The sequence below is a fragment of the Gallinula chloropus genome (assembly GCF_964237585.1).
Source record: "Gallinula chloropus genome assembly, chromosome: 7".
Classification (NCBI taxonomy): domain Eukaryota; kingdom Metazoa; phylum Chordata; class Aves; order Gruiformes; family Rallidae; genus Gallinula; species Gallinula chloropus.
Window position 1 is genome coordinate 6,041,350 of NC_140092.1, and position 27,672 is coordinate 6,069,021.

At 38.7% G+C, this 27,672-nt stretch overlaps 1 protein-coding gene across 1 annotated transcript in view; it reads right to left on the bottom strand.

Moving 5' to 3' along the window:
- Positions 1-3,494: 3,494 nt before the first annotated feature.
- The window catches only part of TAPT1 (transmembrane anterior posterior transformation 1), a gene marked incomplete at its 5' end in the record, with an annotated part of 45,547 nt that continues 21,369 nt past the window's right edge, over positions 3,495-27,672 (bottom strand). Inside the window, 10 exons of the mRNA XM_084266941.1 lie at positions 3,495-5,649; positions 8,254-8,414; positions 12,603-12,679; positions 14,107-14,175; positions 15,521-15,580; positions 17,155-17,264; positions 18,116-18,196; positions 24,071-24,140; positions 24,304-24,401; positions 25,014-25,149. Of these exons, the coding sequence (XP_084123067.1) occupies positions 5,420-5,649; positions 8,254-8,414; positions 12,603-12,679; positions 14,107-14,175; positions 15,521-15,580; positions 17,155-17,264; positions 18,116-18,196; positions 24,071-24,140; positions 24,304-24,401; positions 25,014-25,149 (1,092 nt within the window). The 3' untranslated portion in view covers positions 3,495-5,419. The remainder of the gene's footprint in view (positions 5,650-8,253; positions 8,415-12,602; positions 12,680-14,106; positions 14,176-15,520; positions 15,581-17,154; positions 17,265-18,115; positions 18,197-24,070; positions 24,141-24,303; positions 24,402-25,013; positions 25,150-27,672) is intronic.

A 27,672-nucleotide genomic window follows, 5' to 3' on the forward strand; every position in this document is an offset into this window, starting at 1 on the left:
GCAAGTAATCAGACCTGGGGTTTGTTCTTTTTAGTGCTTGAAAAGTAGCATGGAGATGAATGAAAGCCAGCAAAAAAATGTCAGATTGCTTTAAACCAGTGCATTTCCCTTCAACAGCCTTAATAATACACCATAAGGTGAGAAGCAGCAGATACCACACATGTTGGTTTACATGAGGCTTTACATCCTCAAACCAAGGAAACAGAGTGCTGATTGAAATTGCTTGGAGCAGCTGACAAAACTTGGGAAACTCTGCTTGGGGAATGTTTCTCACCATTCATCACACAGCAGAGAGGTTCTGCAGAGGTGTCTTCACACTCCGTTGCCATTCAGTGGTTTCAATCCGTAGTGGTGCGCTGTGCATACGCTGTAGGGCAGGAGTTCAAACCAGACCTGGCTAACCACAGAAACAGATGGCAACAAAATTAAACTGAAGCCGCTCTCATACAGGTCTTACATAGTGGCAGCACCACAAGTACAGGCTTGGGAGCAATTGGGCAGTTCCATAGAAAGCACTCGGGTCTCATAATGCCATCGGCCTCTCCTGGGTCAGAAGTGACATCCTGTTTTTAAGAGGTAGAGCCCATACCAGGATGTAGAAACTAAATCTGACTGAGGTAGTCCTCAGGCTCAGCTCAGCTGGGTAGGAAGGCATCAGCTGGAGTTCTGCATCTGGGACGAGCACGGGACAAGCTGCCCACACAGAGAGAAGCTGAACTCATAGGGGTGGTTTAGCAAAGGAGCCTTAAGGGAAACATGAAGCTGTCTCAGCTGCAGAGGGTGTAGGAGAAAGAGAGGAGGATGAAGATGTGAAATTTATTCTCCATGCATAGGATAGATAAAATGTGTGTGTGTGTGTGGGTAAATTTCATTAAGGAAGACTTAAAACAGACAGTAGGAAGCTTTCCATGGGCATTTGCAGTGTACATATTTAGTGTTCAAGAAGGTTGTGCCACCTCTGTTATTTAAGGAAGATGTTCAGCAAATATCTATCAAGAGGTACATTGAATCAGGATGCTGCACTGGACAGGACCTGATCTAGGGTAAGTAGTTCTACCCAGCCTCTGATACTGTCAAACAGGCCTGATTAACAGGATTGTTGGGCTGGGTTGTTTAAAAAAAGGTAGACAAATAAAACAAGCGAGTGCAGCAGGGTCTGGAGCTCCAGTGGCCTTCCCCATACCTCCCACAGTGTATGTCAGGCTGCTACACACACACCCACCCCCCACTGAACATGGGAAAGTGGAACAAAGTCCCTCTGCCTTCTTCCTGTGTCAGTCAGGTGACATCAGCACCACCAGCACAGCACCATCCCTCCCCTCAAATGTGACTCCTGAGCTACCTTGACACTTAAATTTTATCTTCAGCAGGAACAGAGGAAAGAAGGATGTGTCAGGACTGGGCATCACAGGAACATCCTCCTTCCAACACTCTAGTTGACATAGACTGAAACTTACTGCTTTTGTCCAACAGACCAAGTACAGATGGGAAGGACCAAGATCAACTTAAACCCTGAACTCTCCTCCAACACCAGAAATCAGCCTATTCAAAATACACTTACCTTGCAGCATCACTCTCACACCAATTCAAGATCAGTACGAAACGTCTGATACAAACACACAGAAGCAGTAAATGCAGTGTAACATCTAATACATGCAATGGGTTTGCCTATTTGATATATTTTCTTTTAGCAAAGTTTATAGTAGAACTGCACTAGTCACCCTAAAAAAAACCTGAAGAGGTAGCGCTGCTGCAACCCACATCTCTGTACTTACACAGCATCGATGCTTCTCCTTCTCTCCCTGCTGGATGCTCACCACTTGCTGCAGCTTGGCTGTAAGAGAGAACTTGCCTCCAACTAAGAGTGAAACTTAGCTCTGCTTAGCAGCATTTACTCTCCTGTGAAGTAGCACTGAATGGAAGAAATGCAGAGCCTGGAAGAGCAGCTCCAAGTTACAGGTGTGCAGTCTACGTACAGTAAGGTCACGTTTAGAAATCTGAGTTTGTTTCATCACAAACATTGTAATGTTTTGGTCAAAAAACTGAGAAATATTAAAAAAACCTATCATAATGGATTTTTGTTATCAGAGCTGTGAGCTTACTAGAGTGCTCTTTGGTGTTATGTATTAATGATCCCTCTTACAGCTCCTCTGTAGGCAGCTTGTTTTCTAAATCAGAGTGTAAGAGATACCAAAGTCCTCAAAGGACTTTGGCTAGACTCTGGCTCAGCTGGCATGGCCAGCAACTGCCTAGGAGAGAGCACTTACCCTAAAGAAGTTGTAAGTCTGCACTTTGTTTAGCAATTATGAAGAGCATTTCTGAAGCTGTGAAGCCCCAGAACTGTCACAGCAGAACCAGCTTACTCACAGTGGAGTGTTTGCAAGACAAAATGCTGCCCGTTCCAGCTTCAGAGCTGGGCTGCACTCGTGCTGTTAGTTAAGCTGCATTCACCCTTAAGGACTTGCCATCACCCATTCAGAGTTGTAGCCCAAGAGCTGAGCTGGTGTAGCAGCCACAACTGGGCAAATACCACCTTTAACAGGTGACTGTTAAGAACTATGCTGACTTACCAAAACTGACTGTTCTAAGTATTTAGAACACAGAGAATTTTTCACTAAAAAAACCCCCAAACAACCCAAACAAGACAATTTGAAAAGTTTCAACAAGCTCTCTCTAAATTAGAGGCAAGTAAATTAGCAGCACACTTGTGACTGTAAAACTCCTTTGCTTGAGGGGAAAATTCTGCTCAGCTGATGAACATCTGAAAGGCTTCAAAAGATTAATTAAATAATCCTGTGGAAAAACATGGTTGTTCCTTAATGCTCTCATAATGAAGAATACTAATTATGAATATAGACTGTACTTAGTATGAGCTTTTGAAATTATTTTGGCACCTGTGACAACTAAAATATCATGGTTTGCATCAAAACTGGCTCAATTTTGGGTCTGGAGGGATTTGTAAATTGAAGAACTCAATTTATTCACTGCTTAACCTCTGATGCTCTTATTTATTTCACTGTTAAGACAGCAGCTTTTCAAGAAAAGCTAAAGCAATAAAGAACTGTATCTACAGATGACAAACATGATGGTGCTGGGTTTTGTTGTGGTTTGTTTCCCCCTCCCCCAAATCCAGTCACCGGTAGAGTTTCGAGCCCCTCAGGGCCAGAGCTGAGGCTGTGACCTTTCATTAAAGATGCCCCATTAGATATCCAGGGGATCCCTACTGATCACAAACAAGAACACAAGAACAATTAAGAGAGCTTGGAGGAAAAGAAAACAATGACATTTCATCTTCCTAAAGGTGGCAATAACCAACTGCTACAGAAATAAATCTGAAGTAAAGCTATGCAATACCCCACTCCTCAGGCACATTTGTGCCCCACCTTGGCAAGAACATTACTTTAATGGAAACTGGAATTTAATGCAGTAAATACACCTCAATTTCACCAACTCTGAACACCAAGAAAGAAGTGTTGACGCTGTACTTTTCCTTTTTTAAACAAATATTACAAAATTGAATTTTATTGAGTTTCACACAAGATGCACTTATAAAATTGATACAGAATGTCATTCAACAGGAAAAAAAAAAAGAAAGCAATTCCAAGCTTCCTTTAGCAACTGCTAAATAATTCAAAAATAAGATACAGCAAATTGACAGATAATCTGAATTTCAATGTGTGAACATGTCCAATTAGTATAAAATACATCAAAAATTAAAGGATTTCAGATTTTACCCCAGCACAACTCCTCCTATTTTTACTGTCATCCCTGAACCATAACCACAGATTTTGGCTGTGACTCCAGCTACTCTTGATGGGAGAGAAAAGGCTGAAAGACTGCAGCAAGAAGTTCCCACCACAGCAGACCAGCACCAGCCTGCATGGCAAAGCCATCCCATTCCCCAGTCTGCTCAGACACATGGTGACTCCTACCAACTGGCTCTGTTTGCCATTAGTCCTGCAAGTTTCAGGGATCAGTATATACATTAGACTTTCACACATTCAGAAACCAAACAACACGCTTTGGCTTTCCCCACTCTCACAAATTATGAAACCAGCAAACAGCAAAATTTGTTCTCCTGTGTTCAGCACTGAAGCACTTTTATGATGCTGTTTGGAAAGTGAAACTGGTACTTAAATACCCAAGAGGCATTTGAAGTTAATGTGGTCTTTTAACAACAATATATAAAGAATTTATCATTAACTAAGGGGTCTCTTCTGAACCAAGTTTCCAACCTATGTTTCCAGCTCAATTTTATTCCATTCTTGGTCTAAAAATTCCAAACCATATTTCATCAGACTCCAATCTTTCCACCAATCTTTCATCAGTTCTTCCACAACTGCATCTCACACCAGAAATTAAGATGCATTGTAATGCTTAAATGCTGTTTATAGATCTAGTCCCTCTATTTAAGTTTGGCTGAAACAAAATCAATCAAAATGGAAAATTCCAGTTTGACTGTCAGCATGAGCTTTTATAGGCATGTTCTCAGGCAAGTTAATACACAGATGTCATTTGTATCAGAGGCAAACCCAAAATGCAGTGCAATATTCCTTTCTGCCCTACACACAGTTCTAACAGCAGTCCCCTGCTGCAATTAGAACTGCCTTTCCCCAACATATATAAGTGCCCCTTTATTATTCTTTTCCTACAGCAACAAAAAAATCCTCAGCTTTTAAAAACAGTTTTATAAATAATCTGCCTTGCAGGACACACAACACAAGAAATGATTATGCTTCATATTTGCCCAGTTAGGCAGAACCTTCATTACTGTGATCTTTCCTCGACGCTCAGCACTGAGATAACATAGTATGCAGGAAGTCTTTCATTTAAAGGCAAAATTTTATTCTGATTACAAGATCTTCAAGATACATCTTGAAAAGACTTCTGCTGACAAGAATAACTATCCTGACTTACTGTTGCATGTACCAATGGTTTTATGGTTTGTTGATACAAGTTTTGAATTCTGCTTGAAGATGTTTAATGAAACAGGTAACTGGGAAGGCAAGCTTCTGGTCAAGCTGTCACACGTCCCCAGGACTATCCTTACACTGGAGGAACCTTCAGGAAGGTGGTCTGTTCTGGAAGCAGGTTTCAGAACGCAGAACAGGGTTACAGGGTTTTTGTCCCCAGTCTGTTTCCCAGACGTGTGATACTGCAGCTCCGTCACCGGGCTAGAGACTGGTAATCCAACACATTTTCCCAGAGCCAAGTTAAAGATCACTTACTTGACCAGATACCAAGCCAGGTTACTTGTAGAAAGAAATTCATATTTTTTTTTTCCATTAATAATTTAATGTTTTTAAATAAATATTTATGTGCCTTTTTTATGGCAACTGTCCATCCTGGTAGCATCTGCTGTCCCAACAGCTCAGTATCCTTAGCACATTGATTTTTTTTTTATTTAAAAAAAAAAATCTTAGTCAATTCTGTTTCCACAAATAGTAAACCTGTCTATCTCCAGCAAGTCTTTCTTTGAAGACCTGTGTTTTAATTCTGAACTGTCTTGGCTTATATCTTTTTCTTCTCCGTCAGGGGTTGTCAGAAATTGATCAGGATTGCTTGTTAGAAGAAAAGAGGGCGCATTCTCCTTCTGATGCACAGGTTGATTGGTAACTGATGTAGATCCATTTTCATCTGTGGAAATTCCTGTTGGAACAGAAGACAATTAAAAAGATAATCATGAACTTAACCCAGTCACATAGATAAATCTCTAACATCCAGATTCACCCAAAGCTCTCCTGACAAAGGGTGTATCAGCAGAAGCAACAGAAGAATCCTCTGTGGAAGCCACTATCTCTTCTTAGTTTTACCATAACATTTCCTTTTCTAATTTGGTAGTGGGATAAAAAACGAATTCTACAGAAGTTCAGATCAGGAGGAAGAGCATAAGCAGCAGATGTTAGGACATACACTGCATTCTTCTGGTTTACACACTCATTTTTGTTGGCTGAGGCAAAAATATTTTTGACAGTCATGTGAATCACAAATACTTTCTACTGAAGTGAAGAAAAGGACCTAGATGTGCCTCATCCTATACACACGTACAACAAACCTGGCTTCTCTAGGGATAGCTAATAAATGACTCATACACTGCTACACACTTGTGAATAGCACTGGCTCCTAAAGCAGCTCTATTAAAGATGTCTATTTTTATTCCTGCATCTTACTTCAGTGGAACTGAACAATGGCTCCATTAACTTAAGATATTTGTAAGTAATATCCACGTATTGTTTCCACAATTTGTTAGAACATGTAAAGAATTTGGCTGCCCAAGCAAGCAACAAAAAAAATGTTTTCTTATTTACTATCCCCTCATAAAGATTGAGTTATTGATTCTAAAAGAATCTGAAAAAAACCTGACTAATGTGGAGAGTACAGCAGACCAGCCCATGGGAACATTCTATGCCAGAAAGACAGCACTGTCTGAAAGTGCCTTTCCTACAGCGGCTCTTCACAGTGTAAAACCATCTACTACTTGAAGGTGAACGGGCTACTTTTGACCATCTTATGCATGTTAAGGTACTAAACATCCATCAAGAAAGGAAGCAAATAATGCTAATTGTAGAACTTTGTTACAAAGGTAAGAGTTTTCTAACCCAGAAGCTTCCAGAGAAAGCTGACAAGCGGTTATCAGTCATTAGAACTTGCACCCTTCAAGAGCAAGGAGAAAATTTCCTCCTTCAATTTTAAACTGTTTCTGGATGAGATGGAAAGCTCTCATGAAAGTAAACTGACTTACATTATGAGCTGATAAAAAGCAGACCAGATTAATACCCTCACCCTCATTCTAGTAAGAGATGGGTTGAGAGACTGTATTTTTAAAAAAAAGATAAGGGGCAAGGGGGGTGTGCAGGGATTAACCAATATTGCAGAGCCCAGCAGTAATAATGCAGACACACAGAAACTGGGAAAGGTGAAATCATTCTTTCACAAAATTGGGGTTTCTACTAAATAGTGAGCTGTTAAAAGCTATAGAAAACCCTGAAAAACTGTTAAAACCTGAGCTTTTTCATCACTGATGGAAGCTAAGAATATTCTCCATAACATCAGCAAAAGCTTTTTCATTGCTACTTTTCAATCAAAATCTTTCAGTTTAAGGAAATAAGCATCTCTGCTGACTGACCTGGCAAAATTGCTGCTGCTTCAGCCAAAAACAGGCTGCAGGATTTATTTACTGTAAGTTTAAGAGTCAATCTAAGTCAGTATGACTTACGAAGTCTCACCTCCAAGTGTAGTACTGGAATGTTTAATTAAAACATTATCGTTATAATAGTTATCTAATGAAATGCAAAAGACATTCAGACCACTTCATGTTACGTTGTTTCACCCTGAAACTAAAGCAAATCTATGAATTTAAGCTAAGTTTCTGCATGATGTGATTTGACACAGGTGAGATACAGCTTCACGACTGAAACACCGACAGATTCTTAACTTCACCAGTGCTGGCGAGACACTACGACGACTAACAGGCACCTGACATTTCAAGCTGCTCAAGCCTTTGGCAAGCAGTGGGGTGAACACAATAAAAGCCTCAATGTGAAGTTCTCTAGGGCTCTCACTGAGCTCTTCACAGAGGAAGACATACAATCCAGTTCAGTTGACTGGAACAATGAAGGTTTCTGTTTCCTTCCACGATGCATCGGAGGAATATAACAACGCCCCACTCCCCCTGTGTATGGACTGTGAATGCTGAGGGTAAAACCTGGCTGCACGGACTTGAAAGAAAGGAGAGACCAGCAGAAAATCCTATTTGGATTTCATAAAGCTCTTCATTAATGTGTTTATGACAACTACACATAGTTATACCTGTTGTGTGCCGTGGTTTATGTTCATTTCCATAACAAGCACATAGATTTACTCCTTCCTAAACTTCAGCACTGCCAGACATACTGTGTAAATACTTCCTTAACTGTGTAGTGACATGGCAGAAAGGGTTGGACTAGACAATCCATTCTGTCATTGTGATTTTCAAACAGAAACGTGCTGCTTTTCTGATGTTTCTATCACCTCCACACATCAGAGTGGGATCTTACCAGAGACATGAGTGCTTCTAACTACAAGAAATCACAAACTACAAGTGATAAATTCTATTACATTTCCAGACTTGTGTTTGCAGCTGTGATATTGTACAAATAAAGTCCAGCAAGAAGGTTACTGTGCAGCAAAAAAGCACTGTACATCTGGTTACTCAATTCAATTCAAAAGCAACTTTTGTTACACTTGAAAACAAAACAAGGTACTTAGCCTTACCTTGGTTAGATTTAAACATGCCTTGCTGTTTGCCAGATGGCTTCCCTGGAGTGGCAGTTAGGACAGGATTGAATAATTTCTCCTCCATTTTTGCCTCCTTTACGTACTGACACGATTTCCCCAGCAACACAATACTGTTAAGGACTTTTAGAGATATTAGCCTGGGAAAAAACAAAGGGTTTGTTTACATATTTTCATTAGCATATGAAAATAATTGCATGGTTACTGCTGTCTTGGAAGGATTAGCTAACAAATTATATCCCTTCAACAGCAAGATCAAAAGGTAATTTCCTTTTCCTAACAATTTGCTTCAGACTCAACGCTTTGCTTTTTTTTTTCCACCTAGAGAAAAACTTGAAGCTTAACAAAAGGATCAGAAGGGCAGCTAAGCAGCTGTTTAATACCTCAAACAGTTAAACACAGAACTAAAAACGGGCCCTCAACAGCACAAGCCCAAATAAAATGCAGTGCTGTTAAAACTGCAGTCTTATGTGTGCCCAGCCAAGGATCAGTACTGGAGCTTGAACCACAAGAAAGCAACTACCTCTTTCTCCAATGACACAGTGATCATAAAAAGTCCTTTTTCACACCACAAAAGACAGTCAATAAAACTCAATGAATCCAAAGGGGCAGCACTACACTGCCATCACAGCACAGTCCAGTTGGTGGCCATGTACCATCAGCTGCTTTTAAATTTACAACTCAAACAAGCTTTGTAAAAATCTACATTCCATTGCTAGTGCTACATGACACACAGACTAACGTGGAGACCAGCAACAAGTGGTGTTCCTCAGGGGTCTGTACTGGGACCAGTGCTTTGTAACATCTGTGTGACATGGGCAGTGGGATCACATGCACCCTCAGCCAGTTTGCCATCACCACCAAGATGTGTGATACAGGCAACAGGCTGGAAGGAAGGGATGTCACCCTGAGGGACCTTGTCAGGCTGGAGAGGTGGGCCCATGCAAACCACATTTAAGTTCAACAAGTCCCAGTGCAAGGTCCTGCACATGGGTTGGGGCAACCCCAAGCAAAACTAACTACAGGCTGGGTGGAGAATGGATTAAGAGCTGCCCTGAGGAGGATGACTTGCAAGTGTTGGTGGACAAGAAGCTCAACACAACTCAGCAAGGTGTGCTTGCAGCCCAGAAAGCCAACCATATCCTAGGCTGCATCAAAAGAGACCAGTAGGACTCCCCCTCTTCTCTTGTGAGAGCCGGTCTGGAGTACTGGGTCTAGGTCTGGAGTCTCCAGTACAAGACAGGCATGGACCTGTTGAAGCAAGTCCAGAGGAGGGTCACAAAAATGATCAGAGGGCTGGAATACCTCTGGTATGAGGACAGGCTGAGAGTTGGGGCTGTTCAGCCATCAGAAAAGGCTGCAGGGAGACCTTACAGCAGCCTTCCAGTACTTAAAGAAGGGCCTATAAGGAAGTTGGAGAGGGACTGTACATGGACAAGCAGTAATAGGACAAGGGAAAATGGTTTTAAGATGGAGAAGGGTAGATTTAAATAAGATATTTGAAAAATTCTTTACTGTAAGGTGGTAAGAGACTAGAAGAGGCTGCCTAGAGAAATTGTAGATGCCCCCTCCCTGTCAATGTTCAAGGCCAGGCTAGATGGGGCTTTGGGCAACCTTGTCTAGTGGAGGGTGTCCCTGCCCAAGGCAGTGGGGTGGAAATAGATGACCTTGAAGGTCCGTTCCAACCGAAACTATTCTGTAATTCTGCATCCACTCCAGAGGTGAAGGCTCAGTATAGAAGAAGGAAATAGTGATGTATTCTGTGGGATGAACAGAAACATTCTTCATGCAATTAAAGTATGTAACAGAAGTGAGCCAAATGCAAACTCTAAATTCATTCTCCACTCTGTAAAGATCTGTTTATCATGTACATCACTAACAGATTAAAAAGGGGACTTCAAGTGAACATTCACAGATTAAAACCCATGGAGTGGGTCTAACGGCCTCATCATAAGGTGACCCAAGCATACTTCAGCAGCAGCTCCACCACCTCTGGCTGCACGAATGCAATCAGAACTTGCCAGACTGCAAAACAAAGTACACTGCACTTTTAAGAGAATTTTATGCATCACCTTTACTTGTAGAGGAAATTTACAGAAATGGAAGAAGGAGCAGAGTAGACCACTTTCAGTACTCAGAAGAAACTGACATTTTAGTATCCAAGCAACGGCAAAGATGGTATCAGTTTATACAAGTTGAAAGCCATGATTCTCTCCAATTTTATTAGGTTATCAGAACAGGTATTTTTCTCAGAGTTCAGCAGCTCTCCTCCATTTCTAATAAGCTTTAGATTTTTTTTCCCTACACTTTGTGCAACATTCTTTTGTTCTGAAAGATGTTTACAGCATGATTTAACTGTGATTTAATGAGATCAGAAGTTGAAAAGGCCACAAATCAACACTTCACTGTATCAGTTCCAGCTTCTTGCGGAAAATTATGCAAGATGTTCTTGCAATTCTCCTTTATTCTTGTCAGCCAGTCTACCCCAGGCTCAAATTTCTAACAACAATCTAAGTTTTCAGTTGTTCAAAACCCTCAAAGAAGAAAACTCAGGTCTCTGGGGCTAGGCAAGACTTAAAGCATTACAGTTAAATGTCAATACAAACCAGCACACTCTACAGTCTCGATCCTTTGCTTGGTTACCTATTTCAAACTTTATCACATTTTTTTCTCAGTTATCTGATGAAAACCTGAAATTTATCTTCTGAACACAAATTATTTGAAAGGTGCAAGTGGTGAGTTAGCACCAAAACTGAGATCGTGGCTGAAGTAAAAAAGTGTGGCAATTTTTTAATAAGGACAAAATAAATCAAATTATGATTCTGATGATCAAAATTAATTACTCTGATGACTTGTGCCTTCAAAGGGCAGCATTTAATCTTTCATGTTAATCACATTATTTTCTGCCCTTCACATTCCAAGCCAGAGGCAGGTAAAAACCCAGGACTGTGCTGCAGCACTGGAACAGGAGATGTAGGGAAACACAACATATACTGGGAAACAGGAAAAAACACAGAGCAAAATGAAGGTGCAGAGCTTGGAATACCACAGCTTCAGTGTGATGATCAGGGGCTAGTGCTTTCAAGTATATAGAGCTGGCTACTGGGAGAACATGAGCACAGCATGTGGTACGCTTGGGAAGAAACCAGTGTGGCCCAGAGGAATATGGCTAACGGTTCAACGTTTGGCCTACATGCAATCTCTCAGATTCCCAGTTGTCTGACACTGAAGAGATGTGTCTCTACCACAATGCAGGCTGGACACACACATCAGATCAAGTTGTTCCTTTTTTGCAGATCAAGATCAAATTAGAGTCCACCCACTGATAAAAAAACATGTAGTAATCCCATTCTTTTCAGAAGGCAAGACAGCAGCCTCCTGTCCACCAGTGTATGGGCTGAACCACTGCCCCAGACCTAGAAGTCTCTTACTTCCCAGGTTTTGTTTCCTTCAGTCACAAGCACAACTTGTTAGGGCACTGGAAGAGCTATTCCCACAATACCATAGTCACGTTCCCTGTGCTGCAGCGGTCTGAATCACTCAATTCTTTATGATTGATTTGAGGCAGATTTCAGTATCAATTGGTACTGAGACAACAAATGCTGACACAATTCAGTATGCAGCTTTCCTAGAAACTGGTCATCCCCATACAGTCTACAGCAGGTGACAAGACAAGCAAACCAGACTGGATGTGAAGTACAACTAAACACATCTGAGAAGAACGTATCAACTGGTGAGAAGTTAAAGAAGCCACAAGCATAAACTGAGGTGGCAGTGGAGGGATGTTTGCCAATCAGCAGTTTTGGAAAACAAATTGCCATAGGACATTATATTTCTTAAGATTACTTACTGACTCCATCCTGCCCAGCAAGGTGAGCCTTGCACTTACTTGTTTTTCATAAAGCAGTTTCCTAACTCAAACAAACCTCACATTTAACCACCAAGAGCAGAATTCATGATCTGCTCAGAGCACTTAAAATGCTTATTCTTGTTGGCATATTGAACCTTTTCACAGAAAGTTTCATTCCTTACAATTCAATTTTCCCTTTTACACAGAGGTATGGTGCTTGTCTGTCCAATTTTCCCATAATTTTTCCATTAGTTATTTTCATTACTGAAGGTAATTATTGAGGGCTATAATACCCCAAATGCAGTTAGAGTGCTTAGGGACCAATCTGCACTCCAATTTGTTTATGAGCCTCAGTGGTTTACTTATGTTCTACTGAACATAATCTCTGTTTACACTTACACTGAGAAGTATCAGCAGAAGCTTTTTTTTTTTTTCACATATCTGATTAAATAACAGTAAATACTTTTTGATTACTTACCCACAGTAGAACAGCACAACACAAACATAAGCTAAGACTCCTTGAACTTTTATTGAGCTTGTTACGACTCTGATAAGCTGTTTTAAGGATAAAAGTTAAATAATTAGAACATTTAATAAATAATTGTGTGCTATACTTAAGATATTTCTTACTTGGTAAATTCAAACACAAGTAGAAACATTTACATTAACAGTTATCTATTCCAATGCACTCCTTGGTAGTGCTAATTATTCAAGACTTTGGGATGAGTAAGTATTATACCAGCAGATTTGCCAAAAATACAGTCTGATGTTTCCTTCACCACTGACTTCCAAGTAAAGTCACAAGCAAAAAAACCACCTCCTCAAAAGTCAAGGGCTGAAAGCTGAGTTAACATTTTGAATACAAAATTGTTTTGTGGACTAGACATATGAATACCAAACTTCACTAAGAATGATCCTGAAATCTCAGGCTTACTTCAGTATTTCAAGTTAGGGTCCCAAGTTAGCAAGCACTTCAGTTTAAAACAAGCTTCTTAGTATCCAGGATATTGTACCAGAACACAATGAACTTGAAAAAAGTACTTCAATGGAATTTGCACTGGATGTACTGTAATTAGTTATAAAAGAAATCATGATGATGATCATAGTTGTTTCAGGTTTCTGTGGTTAAGGCCTCTTTTTGTTTTGTTTGCTTGGTTTGGGGGATGGAAGGTTGAGGAGGAGGTGTGTTTAAATCCTGGGTAAAAACCAGGCAAAGCCTCTAACTAGTAATTTTTTTTTTTCATCTTCATGGGTCAATTTAAAAGCTAATTCATATTAATATTCTTCCAAGAAAATTAAAAATCAGCACATCTGCTGGCAAAGCAAAGACACTCCCCATACTATGGCTACTGCTTTTCTACACGTGTGTATGGGGAAGGCCAGAGCAGCTAATTCTAGACAACATTCTGCAATAATTAATTCAGTACAGACAGCCTGTGGACATGATCCCAGTAATGAAATGATTCATTTTATAGCAGCATGTCCATGTAGCAGGGTCAAGCATTTCAGAATCATGTATTCTACAACAGTTCAGTAGTTCAGTGCCCCATATAAAAGAAAACTTAGTCACTAAGCATACCATTACAGGGACAGCCACAAGGACTCCTATGAAAACCTAAAAAACCCCCCAACTTAGTACACTACTGCTAACCTTCTGGCAACCAGCTGCTTTGTCTATTCTGAATGAATGAACAGGATAATTGCCAAAAGGAAGAGATGTTTAATTAGCACAGATGTAGTTTAATTCCACTGCTACAATTCAAGTGCTTATAAATACTACACATTTAATATATATTCAATTTTCTATGAAAGGTTGTCACTGTGTTACTGTTTGTCAAAGCCATAACTAGTATGTGATATAAGTTATATTGAAGTTACTTAAGGTGATCATTTCATCCTCAACACATCAAAATGAGCTAGCTATCTCACAGGCACATATTCTCCATCTTATTGGCAGAAAGCTGATAGAAAAGACAGCTTACTAAAACAGCCAGTGGAAGAGGAATGAAACCCATTCTCCTGGAAACCGAATCACTATAATCTGTATATGCCTAGGGAAAAAGAAGGAAGAATAATGAGTTACTTATGCAAAGGAAGGAGCTTACTTTAGCTTGGCACATCCTCTCTAGATAAGAATCAATCTGCCAACAAACACTATACTGGTATAAAGCGTACCTATTCACATTTTGAAATTCAAATGCAGATAGCTGTACTCTCAGACAAAATGTAATACTACCATGACCAGCAAGATTAGCCCCAGTGCTCTAAATCAAGAGCAACTGAGTATAATACAAATCTCTAAATCGAGAGCAATTAGGATACTGAAGCCAAACGCGCTCTGATATTTCATCTGTACATTGTAACCAGCTTAGAGAGCTTTTTGTATTAATTTGACTTTGATCCTCAAATACTGTACAGAAAAACCCATAACAGGGATAAAAGAACAATCATCCATCCCACTAGCAATTTTAAATAATTCTAAAACCATCTCTAATTAGCCCCAGGATAACTGTGCTAATATAATTTTGACAATATGTTTACATTTGAGATCTCAAAATACAACTCCTTTGCATGACAGCTTTCACACAGTACTGAACGTCATGCCAAAGTTAGGTAGCATCATACAGGCACTCATTTTCCACAGAGGATCCTTAGAAACAGTAATGGCAGATTTCAGAACTAATAAATGAAGTGGGTTTTTATTTTATAATTTGTTAATGATTAATTACTTGTAATTGCAGATGTCTAGCTACTCGATGAGGTATATTACATTCCCAGCAATAGTTATTAAACATGCAAGAAAACGATATAAATTCTTATAATAAAGTTCATTTAATAGAGCACTGATCCAGAGCACTCACAGGCAGTTAAAGTTTTGCTGTAGTCTTCCAAAAAACATATTAAACACAAGCAGTCTGTGTTCTCTCTGCATACCCACACTGCAACAGTAACATGCATGGTACAAAAATCCCTATACATCTGTTCACACTGTCTGTGAAGAAACAGTATAAATTCCAAGTGAATACTGTACATTGATCCAATAAATGGAAAACAAAGTAATTTTACATTTTACCAAGAGTATCTTGTTAAGCCTGCTTGCTTCTCATATATCTCAAAAAAAGTCAAAGTTGTTGCAACCATCACCTGACTACAGATATATTTGGAAGAAGCTTCTCAACAATATATTAACACCTGAACTGACCTGAACAACTAGACAGCAGGAATATTTGTGACTTTATATTATTCCTATCTCTTCTTAAAAAAGAAGAGTAGAATTTCAGTCCCATAGGAGAGTAAAGTTCTGTATGTATTTCTGCAAGGACTTGGTTCCCATATCCTCTCCCCTGCCTAATTATGTTGGCTAATACAAGAAAATGCCTTGATTTTCAGGCTTACATTCTTCTGTCGACTGCTCACAAGGTCAAACGCAAGACTCGCTCTGTATTCACTGTAGACCTGGAAAAAATCCAGCAGATCAGATGTGTGATTAATTTGTTATCACACTTTAAAGAAGCAACAGAGATATTAATAAAATATTTCTGTAAAAACATTATAAATACTTATGTACAGGCTGAAGGAGTCAGACAGTTTTTCTGAGGTTTAACTACACTCTTCATATATATGACACCCTGCAATAATGTAACTCACATATGTACAGAACAAACAACTTAGGAACTGAACCAGACTTTGTAAAGCATTTACTGAATTTCAGGGACATCAGAAACACACTGATAAATATTTATTACTTTTTTCCTACAGCTCATGACTTGCTTTAAGCTCTTTGAAAGGTAGCACTGGGTTAAAATTAAACAAATGAGAGTTTCCTTATGTACTAAGCAAATGACTCCATGAAGAAAGCTGATTGTATCAGAAGCTTTTCTTTCTCTTTAAAACAGTTCTGCATATTAAGACAGAAAAGCATCCATGTTAAGGATAAGTGGCAAGGAAAACTTGCACTGAAGGTGTTCAAAACTTCTGAAAAAGTCTGACCTAGCAGCCATAAATCTGTAGAACTTCATACAAAAAAAATAGTTTGTTAAGTAGTCCATGTAAAATTGTCTCTCACTACTCCCTTCCTCCAGCTGTTTCAGCACACTGAAGCATGCTACAGTTTTGGCCATCATGACTTCATTATTACTCTTTTCCACACTCTCTCTATGAAAGTAGGGCATGTATAAAAGCCTCTAGCATCAGGGAGCTTATTAAGCACATCTATTAAACTTGTTTCTAGACCGTACAATGCAGTTACTTCAGAGATGTTGAAAAATATATCACTTCCAAGTTCTGATCTCATTTCCTGAAAAGTGGTTTTAATAGTGGTAAAATGCTACCTCATTTCATCACACATTTATCAAGTGCATCTGAATTCACACAATAGGCAAGACAAATGCTCAGTGCATCACACTGCTCTACACAAAACATAACCTCATTTGCTACTTTGAAAGAAGAACTGCAGAAAATGTAGACTGCAGAAAATAGATGGCCTAAGACATTCCAGGAATGGGAAACTAACATAACCTACTTCCTGTGAGAGCCCCAGGGACAGTAAAAAACCCACCTGATTTTAGATTCCACCTTTAACACAGATACAAGAACAGAGATTCTGCAGCCTCACAATATCTGTTTGTCCTAAATCCTGAATTTTAACCTACAACCCATTCTGTTCAGAAAAGGCACCAGGTGTGTTCAGACTGTGGAACAAGTAACCCTCTGTCAGTTTAACCAGAGATCACAAACCGACCTGTGAGTTATGAGAACTCTGGTTATTATTCAAACTGTTACACAACACTTTTAATAATTTATGAATCTGGAACAACTAGTTTAGAAGCAGAGGTGTTTGTTCCACATTATAAAGATCCTCACAAGTACATTGTATCAGGAAGTTACCCAGCTTTCCCAAATGATATCTTATAGATGAAAATAACAATTTTTACATTTTCTGCACTGGAATCAATTTTAACATTAAAACAATATTAGTAAAATAAACTGCTACTTAAAAAAAGCACTCAGCATTCCAACAGAATACCTACATCAGCTGTGATGTCGTTGAATTTTGTGATAAAGGCATGTTTCACAATATCCACCGCAATTTCTGAGGCAACCACCATGCAAACATCTGGGAATAATACCCAAAGATGATCTGAAGGGTGGGAAGAAACAAGTCAGGCCATTTAATTTCATGCCAGTATACAAACCAAAAATTGTAACACTTTTACTCAACAGTGAAAAGACCTCAGGAGCCTGAAGAATCTCTAACTTCACATCACCACTCAGCATGTAACATCCAACTTCCTGTCCATACCACTGCTGTTCTAGAAACCTACTAGTACTACACAATCACACCACAAGTAGAAGCACATTCTAAAGCCTTCACTTCATAAAGCTTTATAGATACCAGAAGACAACTTTTGCAGGTGTACTAGACAGATGTTCAGTAGGTATGAGGAATAGACAATCATTTAAAATTGCAGGTGCTCTAAGGTAAAATTCAGGTAGACTGGTAACATTCAAGCAAAACATATCACACAGATCAGGGTTGAAAACTATCAAAGCAACAGTTTTAATTTAACTCAATATTTATCCAATGAGATAAAAAAATCACAAGTATAATCAATATTAAATTATTAATTGTAATTTTTAACATAATCTATCAAATTCCAATCTCTTAGCCTCATAAAAAGTTCTCTAGGGGATCCTTCATCCTCAATGTACTCCAAGGAAAAGGAAGAGCTGGGAAAAAAATCTATTCAAGATAGTACTTGAAACATTACTATGCATATTTGTAACATAACAGCATGTTACTTCTAGCAGAAAGAACATAAGCACTCTTACAAAAAAGCCAGGAATAGAAAAATGAGAATCTAAGGTGTCTGACAAATTAAGATTCCTAAATTAAATGTCTTGGTTACCTTTACCTTTCAGATTGAGCAAGGGATATAGCTGACAGCACAGGAGTTTGTCATTCTGTATTTCTTCTTCTAACTCACTCACCTGGATTCCATGAGAACTGTTCCATATTTCTTAGACACACAATTAGTAGCAGCACATAATTAGTGAACCTCTCCTTTATATCTAGTAAAAAAAAAAATTAAAAAGAAAAGCTGTCAACTTCAAAGAAACATTTATTTGCAAACATATATATCTATTCATTCTAAGGCTCCATCTTTTATTAAGTCTTGGATTAGACAATCTTTTCCACAAACTATTTGATTGGATTTGAGGGGAGGGGATGCTGGGAACCTCACCATGGGCAGGATCTCTGTCATATGCCTGACTAGACGTCTGCCTGATGCTGCATCAATTGGGTTCCCAGCATCAGGTGGTGTTTCAGCTGTAACTTGCTATCACCTTTTCTAATACATTAATAAAAGAGTCATCTTTCTTGACAGAGTCTGTAGTTTTCTTATGGGATTCAAAAAGAACCAGCACCTCCTGGTGCAAAAATGGAGACAATACAGCTATCTGTCAGTTTTCTACAGATCACAGATATTCAAATTGCAATATACTGGGTCCAGTTGTAAAGGGGAGGGGAAGACAACTATCAACACTAAGTTCCTACTAGCCTTTCCCAATGCCACCTTTAAAAGGCACAGCAGGCTGAAACTGTATGATTGTCAAATGGGATAAAACCTAAAGTCAACACAAATTAGCAAGTCTGAAAAAGTCCTTTTAAGTGACAGAAATATTGTGAAAATCAGTGAAGACATCGTTATTGCTTGCTACACCTGTTTTAGTAACCTTAGCAGTAACTTTATGGGCAAGTCATCCCCAAATCCAAAGGGTTCATCTCCTTAAGTACTTCAAATATTCCATAGGCTTCTACCTACTGATTTTAGTCAAGTTTGAAAGAAAACAAGGACAGAAGAAGTAGAAACGTTCATCGGAACACACAATGATTGAGCTGGCCAAAAATGTATTTGCTATTGATTTTGTGTCAGCAGCTTCCATCATCTCAGACTACAGACCCACACCAACGTTTATGGCTGCAGTTGCCATGGTCTATGATATCCCTCATTTAAAAAAAAGAGTTAAAAAATACTGGCAAGCTTGAAGGAAAGGAGTAGAAAGGAAACTCTTCCAGGAGAGGAAATGAAAAGCACACAGAAGTCAAGCAGCATGAGACTGCATGCACACGTGTAAAAAGGCACATTTCAGGGTACATAAACTCATCTCAGTACAGGCTGGGGACAGGCTTGAGAAAGCACAAGTTTCTAAAACAGAAGCAGCTGTGTATGTGTGGGGAAAGAAACCATGAAATCCTTCAGTAAGATAAATTTAAAACCCAGGAAAAAAAAGAGGACAAAGACCTAATCATGTTTGCTTGGTTTCCTGCCGATACCATTCCAACAAGTCAAGTATGTTGATCTATGCCTCTGAATTCACCAAGTACCACCTAAATTATCAGAACACAGTATTTTCTGGTAAATCTGGTTATGAAATTTCATTTAGTGCTAACTCCAATGGATTAATAGGCAGTCTAGTGCTCCTTGATCTACATTCTTTATCACACCTATTAGTGACTTGAAAGTAAATCACTGAGTTTTTCAGACTTCTGCCCCAAAAAATCTTATATCATAATTCTGCACTGCCATGATACATCATTGATCAGCAACGTGTAAGGCAATTCACAGATCCCCATCTCTGTCACTTCTGATTCTAGGGAGGTGTGTACACAAAGACATTCTCAAGTTGGAAGGAAGAACCTTAATTAAAGGCCTGAACATTAAAGCATGTCTCAAGTCAACCCTTCAGACATTTATTAACTGCTCAGTACCTGTTAAGACTGCCACTTGACAGGATTAAATTAAGGGACATCTTTGGCTTTAAATTTCCTTCTATGCTGTAACAATAAACGTTCTTCCCCCCAGAAATTTCTGAAACTGGATGACAAGTTGATATCTATTTTTCCTGTGCTCACTGGGCTCCCTTCTAATCTCTGCAGCCACAGCTGTTCAAGGCCACTGAGCGAGAAGCGTGTGTCTGCTTCTCTCTTCATCCTCGCCCTCTCATCAACTGATTCTCAGTGATGCAAGCAAGGGAGAAAGGGCATTTTACAGCAGCTTCAACAGCAAACCCAAATGATTCAGAAGTCATTTCCTCACCCTCAAGCCAAGAGCAAAAAAGGCTTCAGGATATACAAAACAACCAACAGTAATCACTCCTAAATCCCTATTAAAATCTCAGAATACAAAATGTGCACTGATAACCTTTCATTATTTATTAACAACTCATTTGATGTATATGCACACCACTTTTAACAGGTGGGGGGAATCTGCTGTACTGTGTATTGCTACAACTGAGACTAGATCACTAGATTCACACTGACACACTTCATGCTCTTAAAGAACAACAACAAAAGGAAAATAAATTACTGTATTGGTGTATCTGGGGACACAAGCCTGCAGCCCTAGTGTTCAGTTAGGAAAAGCACAGGTACTGGCAAAAGGAAATCTCTCTTCTGCTTTAGCATGATGAGTGCAGTGTGAAGAAAACTGCATCTTTTCTTCATTCCCCTCGTGAGAATCCTTAATAATACTGTTATAAGCCATTTCAACTCAGTCCCAAATGTTATCTCACAGAGCATTGGTGATGAGCAAATCACGAGCCTTTTCAGTTAGAAAATGGTATAGCTTAAATAACCCTTGCCATTGTAAGACAGGGTTAAATAACAGCCAAAACCACAGGCTGAGGACATTTGAAAAGGTCTTCAGCTCCCTCCACAAGCAATTAAAATTCTCACTGTTTATGCTCCTAAGCATTGAGAAGCTGGCATCTATCAGTAACTCCGACACACTGATTCCCTGACTGGTCTCTCATCAGCACATACAGACTGCATTATAATACAGTGCTTAAACTCTAGCCTTAATAGGGAAGTCTGGCTGCAGATCATACTATATACTTCCCATGTACACTTTAGCTGGAATTTCTAGCAGCTGTTCAAAATCTAAGATCTTTGCTGATGGCCTACACTTCAAAGACAACAGGTCTGGCTTTATTAGATAACTGGGTGACCAATGCATATGTCACGGTCTGGTCAATTACTTCTAATATAGATGATTCACAGTTTTTCAGTCCTGAAGATTTAATGAATTAACTGTCACAGCAGAATATTAAGTGACCATACAAAGGTGAGAAGGATCACTGACTCCACTGACACTAAGTCCAAAACAGGAATTACTGGGGAAAAACACTACAGCAACACATCAGTGTGTTACCCACAAGCCAGTGCTGAGCCCAATGCCAGGAGAAGATTATTTCACAGTTTCCAGATTTAAACTGGTAGTTTGGTGGCACTTCATATCCCAGTGTGTCTTGCTGTGTAGTGCCTTCAATATCATGCAGAGCTCAGCAAGGTATTTCAATGCATGATAAATGACGTGTCTTCAAGTACAACCAAAAGGTCTTTTCTATTTTCATGCTTCTGTTCACAACATTACTTGCCTTTGAATTCTATTTGTAGCAACTTCTCCTGACCACAATGTCTGTCCTTGAGGCCATTAATATCTTACTTCTCCACTAGTTCATATTTTTCTTTTGATTAACATGTTAAATAAAGAGGAAGTTTCACCTATTCATGAGTTCCTCAGATACTTCTGAGATTGACCTTATTTCTCACCCCCCAAGAATTAGTATATGTAGCTTCTGTGTCCTAAGCAGCACCTTTTTGGTTTTCACCGTTTTTCATTTAACCCATAATATTCTGAGCAGAGCAACAGAAAAGCTGGGGCACAAGGGCATGCATACAGCCTGTCAAAGCCTCATCAGCTACTGTTGCCATTGTGGTCCTGCAGCACAGATTGCAGACCTGAGAAAACAGCTGGAAGAAGTTTCCCACAGACAAAGGTGGGAAACATATGGAGGAACCTATATGTAGTGCTTTATTTTAGCCTTGTTTAGTGTCAGTCCTGGCATACAGTTTAAGCATACTGTGTTCTAGGATGCACAAGGCACTCCACAGGCTAACCAGAAGCTCTGTCCACAGGACCACAGTAGCCTCAGTTCAAAGGGCAGGATGTAGCAGTGGCACAGGATGTCAACACCAAATGCGCTACCGTTTAAGCTACGGGAAGTAAAACATTTCAGAGATAACAACGTTATCAGGATACATGAACTGAAGCAATGCTGATCCTCACTGAGCTGTGATGCAGTAAATCTGTTCAAGTTCAAAAGAGGTGAAAATCCCTCCTAAGAACCCGTCTGTCTACGTTATTTATCTATGAGATGAAAAACACTGCTGTCCATAATCCTGCTGAGAAGGGTTCCAGGAAAAGTTATCTGTTTGAAGGGAATACATTAGCTTGCTTGTGCACTCTCCTGTGTGTGTGCTCACCTGCTTCCATCCCCGTATTGTGTAGGGAATGCTATCACTTTTTCCACCAAGTGATAAAGGAAGACCTGATATTGCCATTATGGGTCTTCAATAAAAATGTCTAGCAATAAACTATTGATATACATTTCTTCTAGCATACTATTGCAGGTGCTCTTTATGGAGGCAATTAGTAACCATTTCTAATAGCAGTCCATCATTTATTTCAGTGTTTAAATCAAGAAAGAGGCCTGACCTTTCAGTAGGAGCTGGGTGCATATTTGTAGCTATTTGCTACAAGTATTGTGATTAATGAGAGAAAATTTGTAACTCATCTATGTTTTCTGTCAATATTTTAGTAACCATCACTTTTACATGTTGTCACTGTAAAGTTAAGTTTTTTAAATGAAAAGTATTTAAGTATTTAAAACTTGGAATCAAAAATACAGAAAATAAACACCTTATCAACCTGGCTGGGAAGACTATTTTTGGGGGGTGGTTTAAGAACTTCTACGATGGCATTTTTTCTGTTACATGTTTATTTAAATAGTCTTTCACCCAAAGCATCACAGAACAATTACCATCCGCACGTAGTATCACTGCGGTTTGCAGGTGAATTAGACAAAAATCACACCAGTAGCCAATTCAAAACCTGAAACAAGCCCACTGACAGTTTAGCTCTTGATAAAAAAAATACAAATCCTCCATTTTTAAATAAGCAGCAACTTTTTAATCTCAAGGGTTTGTTAACATTTGAATTATCTGGCTTAAAAATTAGGAGCTGGAATAAAAAAACATATTCTTTTAGTTTATCTGTATAGCTTTGACCAAAAACAGTCAGATGCACAACGTAACACAAACAACTGTGTTTAAAGATCAGAAAATAATACAGCAAAGAAACTCTAGAACAACCACAAAAGTGTAATCTCTATTAGTTTTGAAACCAAGAATTCAACAAATATTTCAGGTGGCTGGTATCAGTATTAGAAAAAGCTCCAAAGGATACCTGTAACAGCTTTGCCTCGTGAGACACACTGAGTACAGCTCACAAATTTCCTATTAAGCAGCACTACAGTTAAAAAGTACCAGAAGCATAATGTGTTTCCAAGGATCCTCTACTGTTATCTTGCTAGCTTCTCAAAAATTACAGTAATCTCTGGTATTTTGTTCAAAAGCCAGCTACTTCACCATTACATTCTTTTTAGGGAGAGGAAGTATTTTAGAATCCATCCTCAGAACTGCCAAACACCACGAATTCTAAGGTCACTGTCAGTGTAGCACACTAGAAAGTTAAGTTCTTTAAAACACAGATGACACTAGAGGCTTGAAAGCATGGATGTTTTAAGCATCATAACTTAAACTGGGAATTTGTACTTAATGACAAGTTTAGTGCACAGTCAAGAGGTTGTTTTAGCACTTCAAATGAAAACTAGCCACTTAAGGAAAAACAGTCTTCAAGAAAGCAGAATCTAAATTGCATCCTACTGAACCAAAGAGTAACAGGTAAGATGATGAATTCAATTCACAATGCTGCAATTCCCCGCAGTAAAGTTGTTTTAGCATGAATATTATATTAACAAATACATTAAAAAGTCACCTCTCATTTCATATTTTGCTCTGATTAGGACAGCTACACTTACCACTGTTGGACATTTGAAAAAGATTGTTCTTCTCAAACTTCTTGAAAACACTTCCTTTTATTTCAACAAACTGCAATTTTCGAGAAACATTTAGTTAGTTCTTATTGATTAAAAAGTGATATTAAAAAAAAAACAAACCAGACATTCAAGATGCAAATAGACATGTGATGAACAAAGACAAAACATCCTGGAAAAAAATTTAGGGTAGCTATATAACAAGGCTACATACTTACATTGTTGGACATCATGATGGTAAGCAGTGATTTATTGTGGGAGTTGAAGGCCACGTTAAGGGTTGTTGCTTGAACCATTATAAGAATAGCATGCAGGACTGTAGATAGCAGGGTTAAGGAAGCATATTTGGAAATAGTTTTTCTGCACAACAGTACTGAATAGCACCAAAAGTCAAATTTCCTATTTTGTTTCCAAAGTTTTAACAACAAAAAAGTTGTCTATCTCCTGTCAAAGAGATTTGCAAGAAGACAGTACTTAAACTTTCCAGATCACCCATATCCCTTTGATATGAGGTTACTTCACAATAAACTCATTTGCATCCTGAATATGTATGAGTTTATTCTTTCATTTCAAGAAAACATTTTCAAGCTAGGTACTTGTAGCATTGTACTAGATAACAAAACCTGACTGTCTTCAAGACCCCGTGACATAAAATACTCAAATACAAATCAGAAATCAAAGTTTTCATGAACTATCTGATAATTGGTTTTCATTTTACTAAACATTAGGTTTTTTTAAAAAAGCTGCAGTGGAATACCAACGTTTTTTAAAGCAGATTAAAAGGTTTTTTCAATGAATTTTGAAAACCTGTAGTAATGAATGCTGATTTAGGAATGCTATCAGTTTTTCAAATATATTGAAGTAATGTGAAGAATTATTGTGCAATTTCATTTACAAAATTTTACAATTTATTGAATAAAAAGGATACACACATACAGCACTGCCATGAAGAAGTGAGGAATCACACCTATGTGAGCTCTTTTTCTTTCCTTAGGTTCTGTAGCTGTCCAATAAAGAGCATCCAAAATATCTTGTCCAAATGAAGAAAACAGACGATCAGCCACCTAAACAAGAACAACTTTTTACTGCCTTAAAGCAGAATTTTTCTCTCCAAAACGTGACTGTGCCCCTGTAAGTACAGCTCAATCCAAAAATATCATTTCACATGATATATTGCTTTCCATTTCTTGCTCATTCCATTCCCACTCTGGGTTTCACAGGGATGTTTTTCCTTTTCTATACTCTGCAGCCACCTTTCCTTCTCAAATTTACAATCCCCTTTTCAACAGCATTTTCAACATATAACCATGAAGTGTCATCTTAGATGCTTCCTTGGAAGACATCCAAGTATAGTTCAAACTTCAGCCTTTGATAAAGCAATACATATTGCATCAACTATCCTAAATGTGTTTTTACCATCCCTCTGGGTTTAATAGGTGGAAAATAATAACGAAAAGTGAATTTCAAATGTTTGATGGGGAGCAAACATTTATAGGTACAAAAAGGACTGAAATTCAATTTGGTTTTACTGTTTCCTTACATCTTGGAGTAGAGTACATTCTCAATACGAATCTCTGCTTAAAGCAGAACTCAATATTAGAAGTATTACAGCGCAACAGCAAACGATCAGGAGGGACTGAAAATTCTGCCCAAAAGGGAAAATCAGTTTAAAAAAAAACAACAAAAAACCTATGAACATCTGAAGTGTAACCCAAAGAATATATGAACAAGTAGGAAAAAATATCTTGCAGTAATTTGAAAGAGAAGAAAAATGTAGACAGCGATCTAGGCTTGTAATTCAATGCCACAACAAGAAAGGCTACATGGAGTCCCACTAGCTCTCAGTATTTCATCATTAGCAGGCATGTAAAACTGAAGATTATTACAAGGAAGGTATTGTTTTCTGTCTATGTACTACAGCTTAGTAACTTTAAAACTAAGTTGCATGGGGCTACAGAGAGAGCACTTCAAAAATTAAATTCAGTGTCACAAAGGCAAATGGCTGAAAAAAAAGTTATCTTTCATTGCTTACAAATGCAACCAAACTGAAATAGTTACGTATGACAAACTGGTTATCTATACTTAACAAAGGCAACTGATACTTCCTCTTCCTATCATTCTGTAAAACAATTTTGGACATGTTAAAACTAAATGTAGCAACACAGAAATAGGTACATGATGTGCCTGCAAATGTTGATCCATACCTATTAACTAGAAAATCTTGGGGCAACGTAAGTAAACCTAGATTTGAGATCATTTCCTGACTTTGCTGATTAAACGTTCTAAAAGTAAAGATTCTGAAGGGAGGGAATGCATTTACTTAAACTGATTCAAGCCAGCATTTATTGAAGTTTTCTTAAATGTGCAGGCTGAATTAAAACAGATGATACTAGATGCCTCAAACTACCTTTTAAGCATCATCGATGAAATAAAATAACCATAAACTGATGGATTATTATAAATCTGAAGCTCAAATCCCCTTCACAGTTGGAGAGATATTTACAGTGATACTGTTTTCGGCTTTTAAATTTTGTGAATTAAGGTGTCTGAGTTATTCGGTTCCTGCTCATTGTGATGACCCACTGAGTCACTGCACCTGGTGTGGCAACACCAACTACAGAATGCTTAGAGTTTGGTAAGTTTTTGTTCACAATATTGTGAGGGTTTTAATAGATAAAACGGTGGCTTTGCTTTCTTTTTTATTTAAACAGTCCTTGCTTCTTAGCTGACAGGATAGAATGTATTAAAACCCACCACACAATATTGTTGGTTGCTTTTCCAAACAGGACTTACCTAAACCCTACATGCCGGCTCCAGGCTCCAGCAGGTTTCCATGGTGAGTGCTGTCACCAACGTAACGCACACTGGGGCTTCACAAGGAGCAGGAGCCGGTGGGTCTGAATCTAAAAAAGAAAAGTGTCATTTAAGCTAAATGTGCTGAACGCTCCCCTCAGGCTATGTGGAGCATTCAGCACGTAATTTGAAGATTTTGCATTCCTCCTACCTGTCCAGGACAATATTCCCTGGACTTGCCAACAGCCGAAAACATTAGGACATTGTAAACATCTCTGTGGCTATTTCAAATTTAAAAACCCTTCCTGTATTGAAACCTTGTGAAAATGCACTTTATTACTTAAAAGAAGTGTATTTAACAATTCCTTAAGAACAGTTGCTTTGCTTGCATTAATAGCAAAGACACATAAAAATATTCACCACAGTAGTCTAAGCAAGCCAATGCTGCTGAAAGCTGGCTACTGACCAGATCTTTCAGTGGGATCCCGTGACATTTTCTGCTGATACTTTGGCTGCAACCTACCATGGTAAAAAAACCCCAACTCTTACAACACATGTCCTCTGTCTGGCACCTTGGGTTTAATGGTGCACCATGGAAATTAAATACCATTTCCAATATGAAAGTATAATGTAATTTTTCACGAGTGGTATCAGACTTTCCCCTTTCCTTAAAAAAACAAACCCCAACCAAACACCAAAACAATTCAGGCAGCACTTTTTAGCTGAGACACACGTTTTTGGTTCTGCCAGGCAGCAATGAAACTCAGTGCTGCTTCTCTTCCCTCAAAATGGAA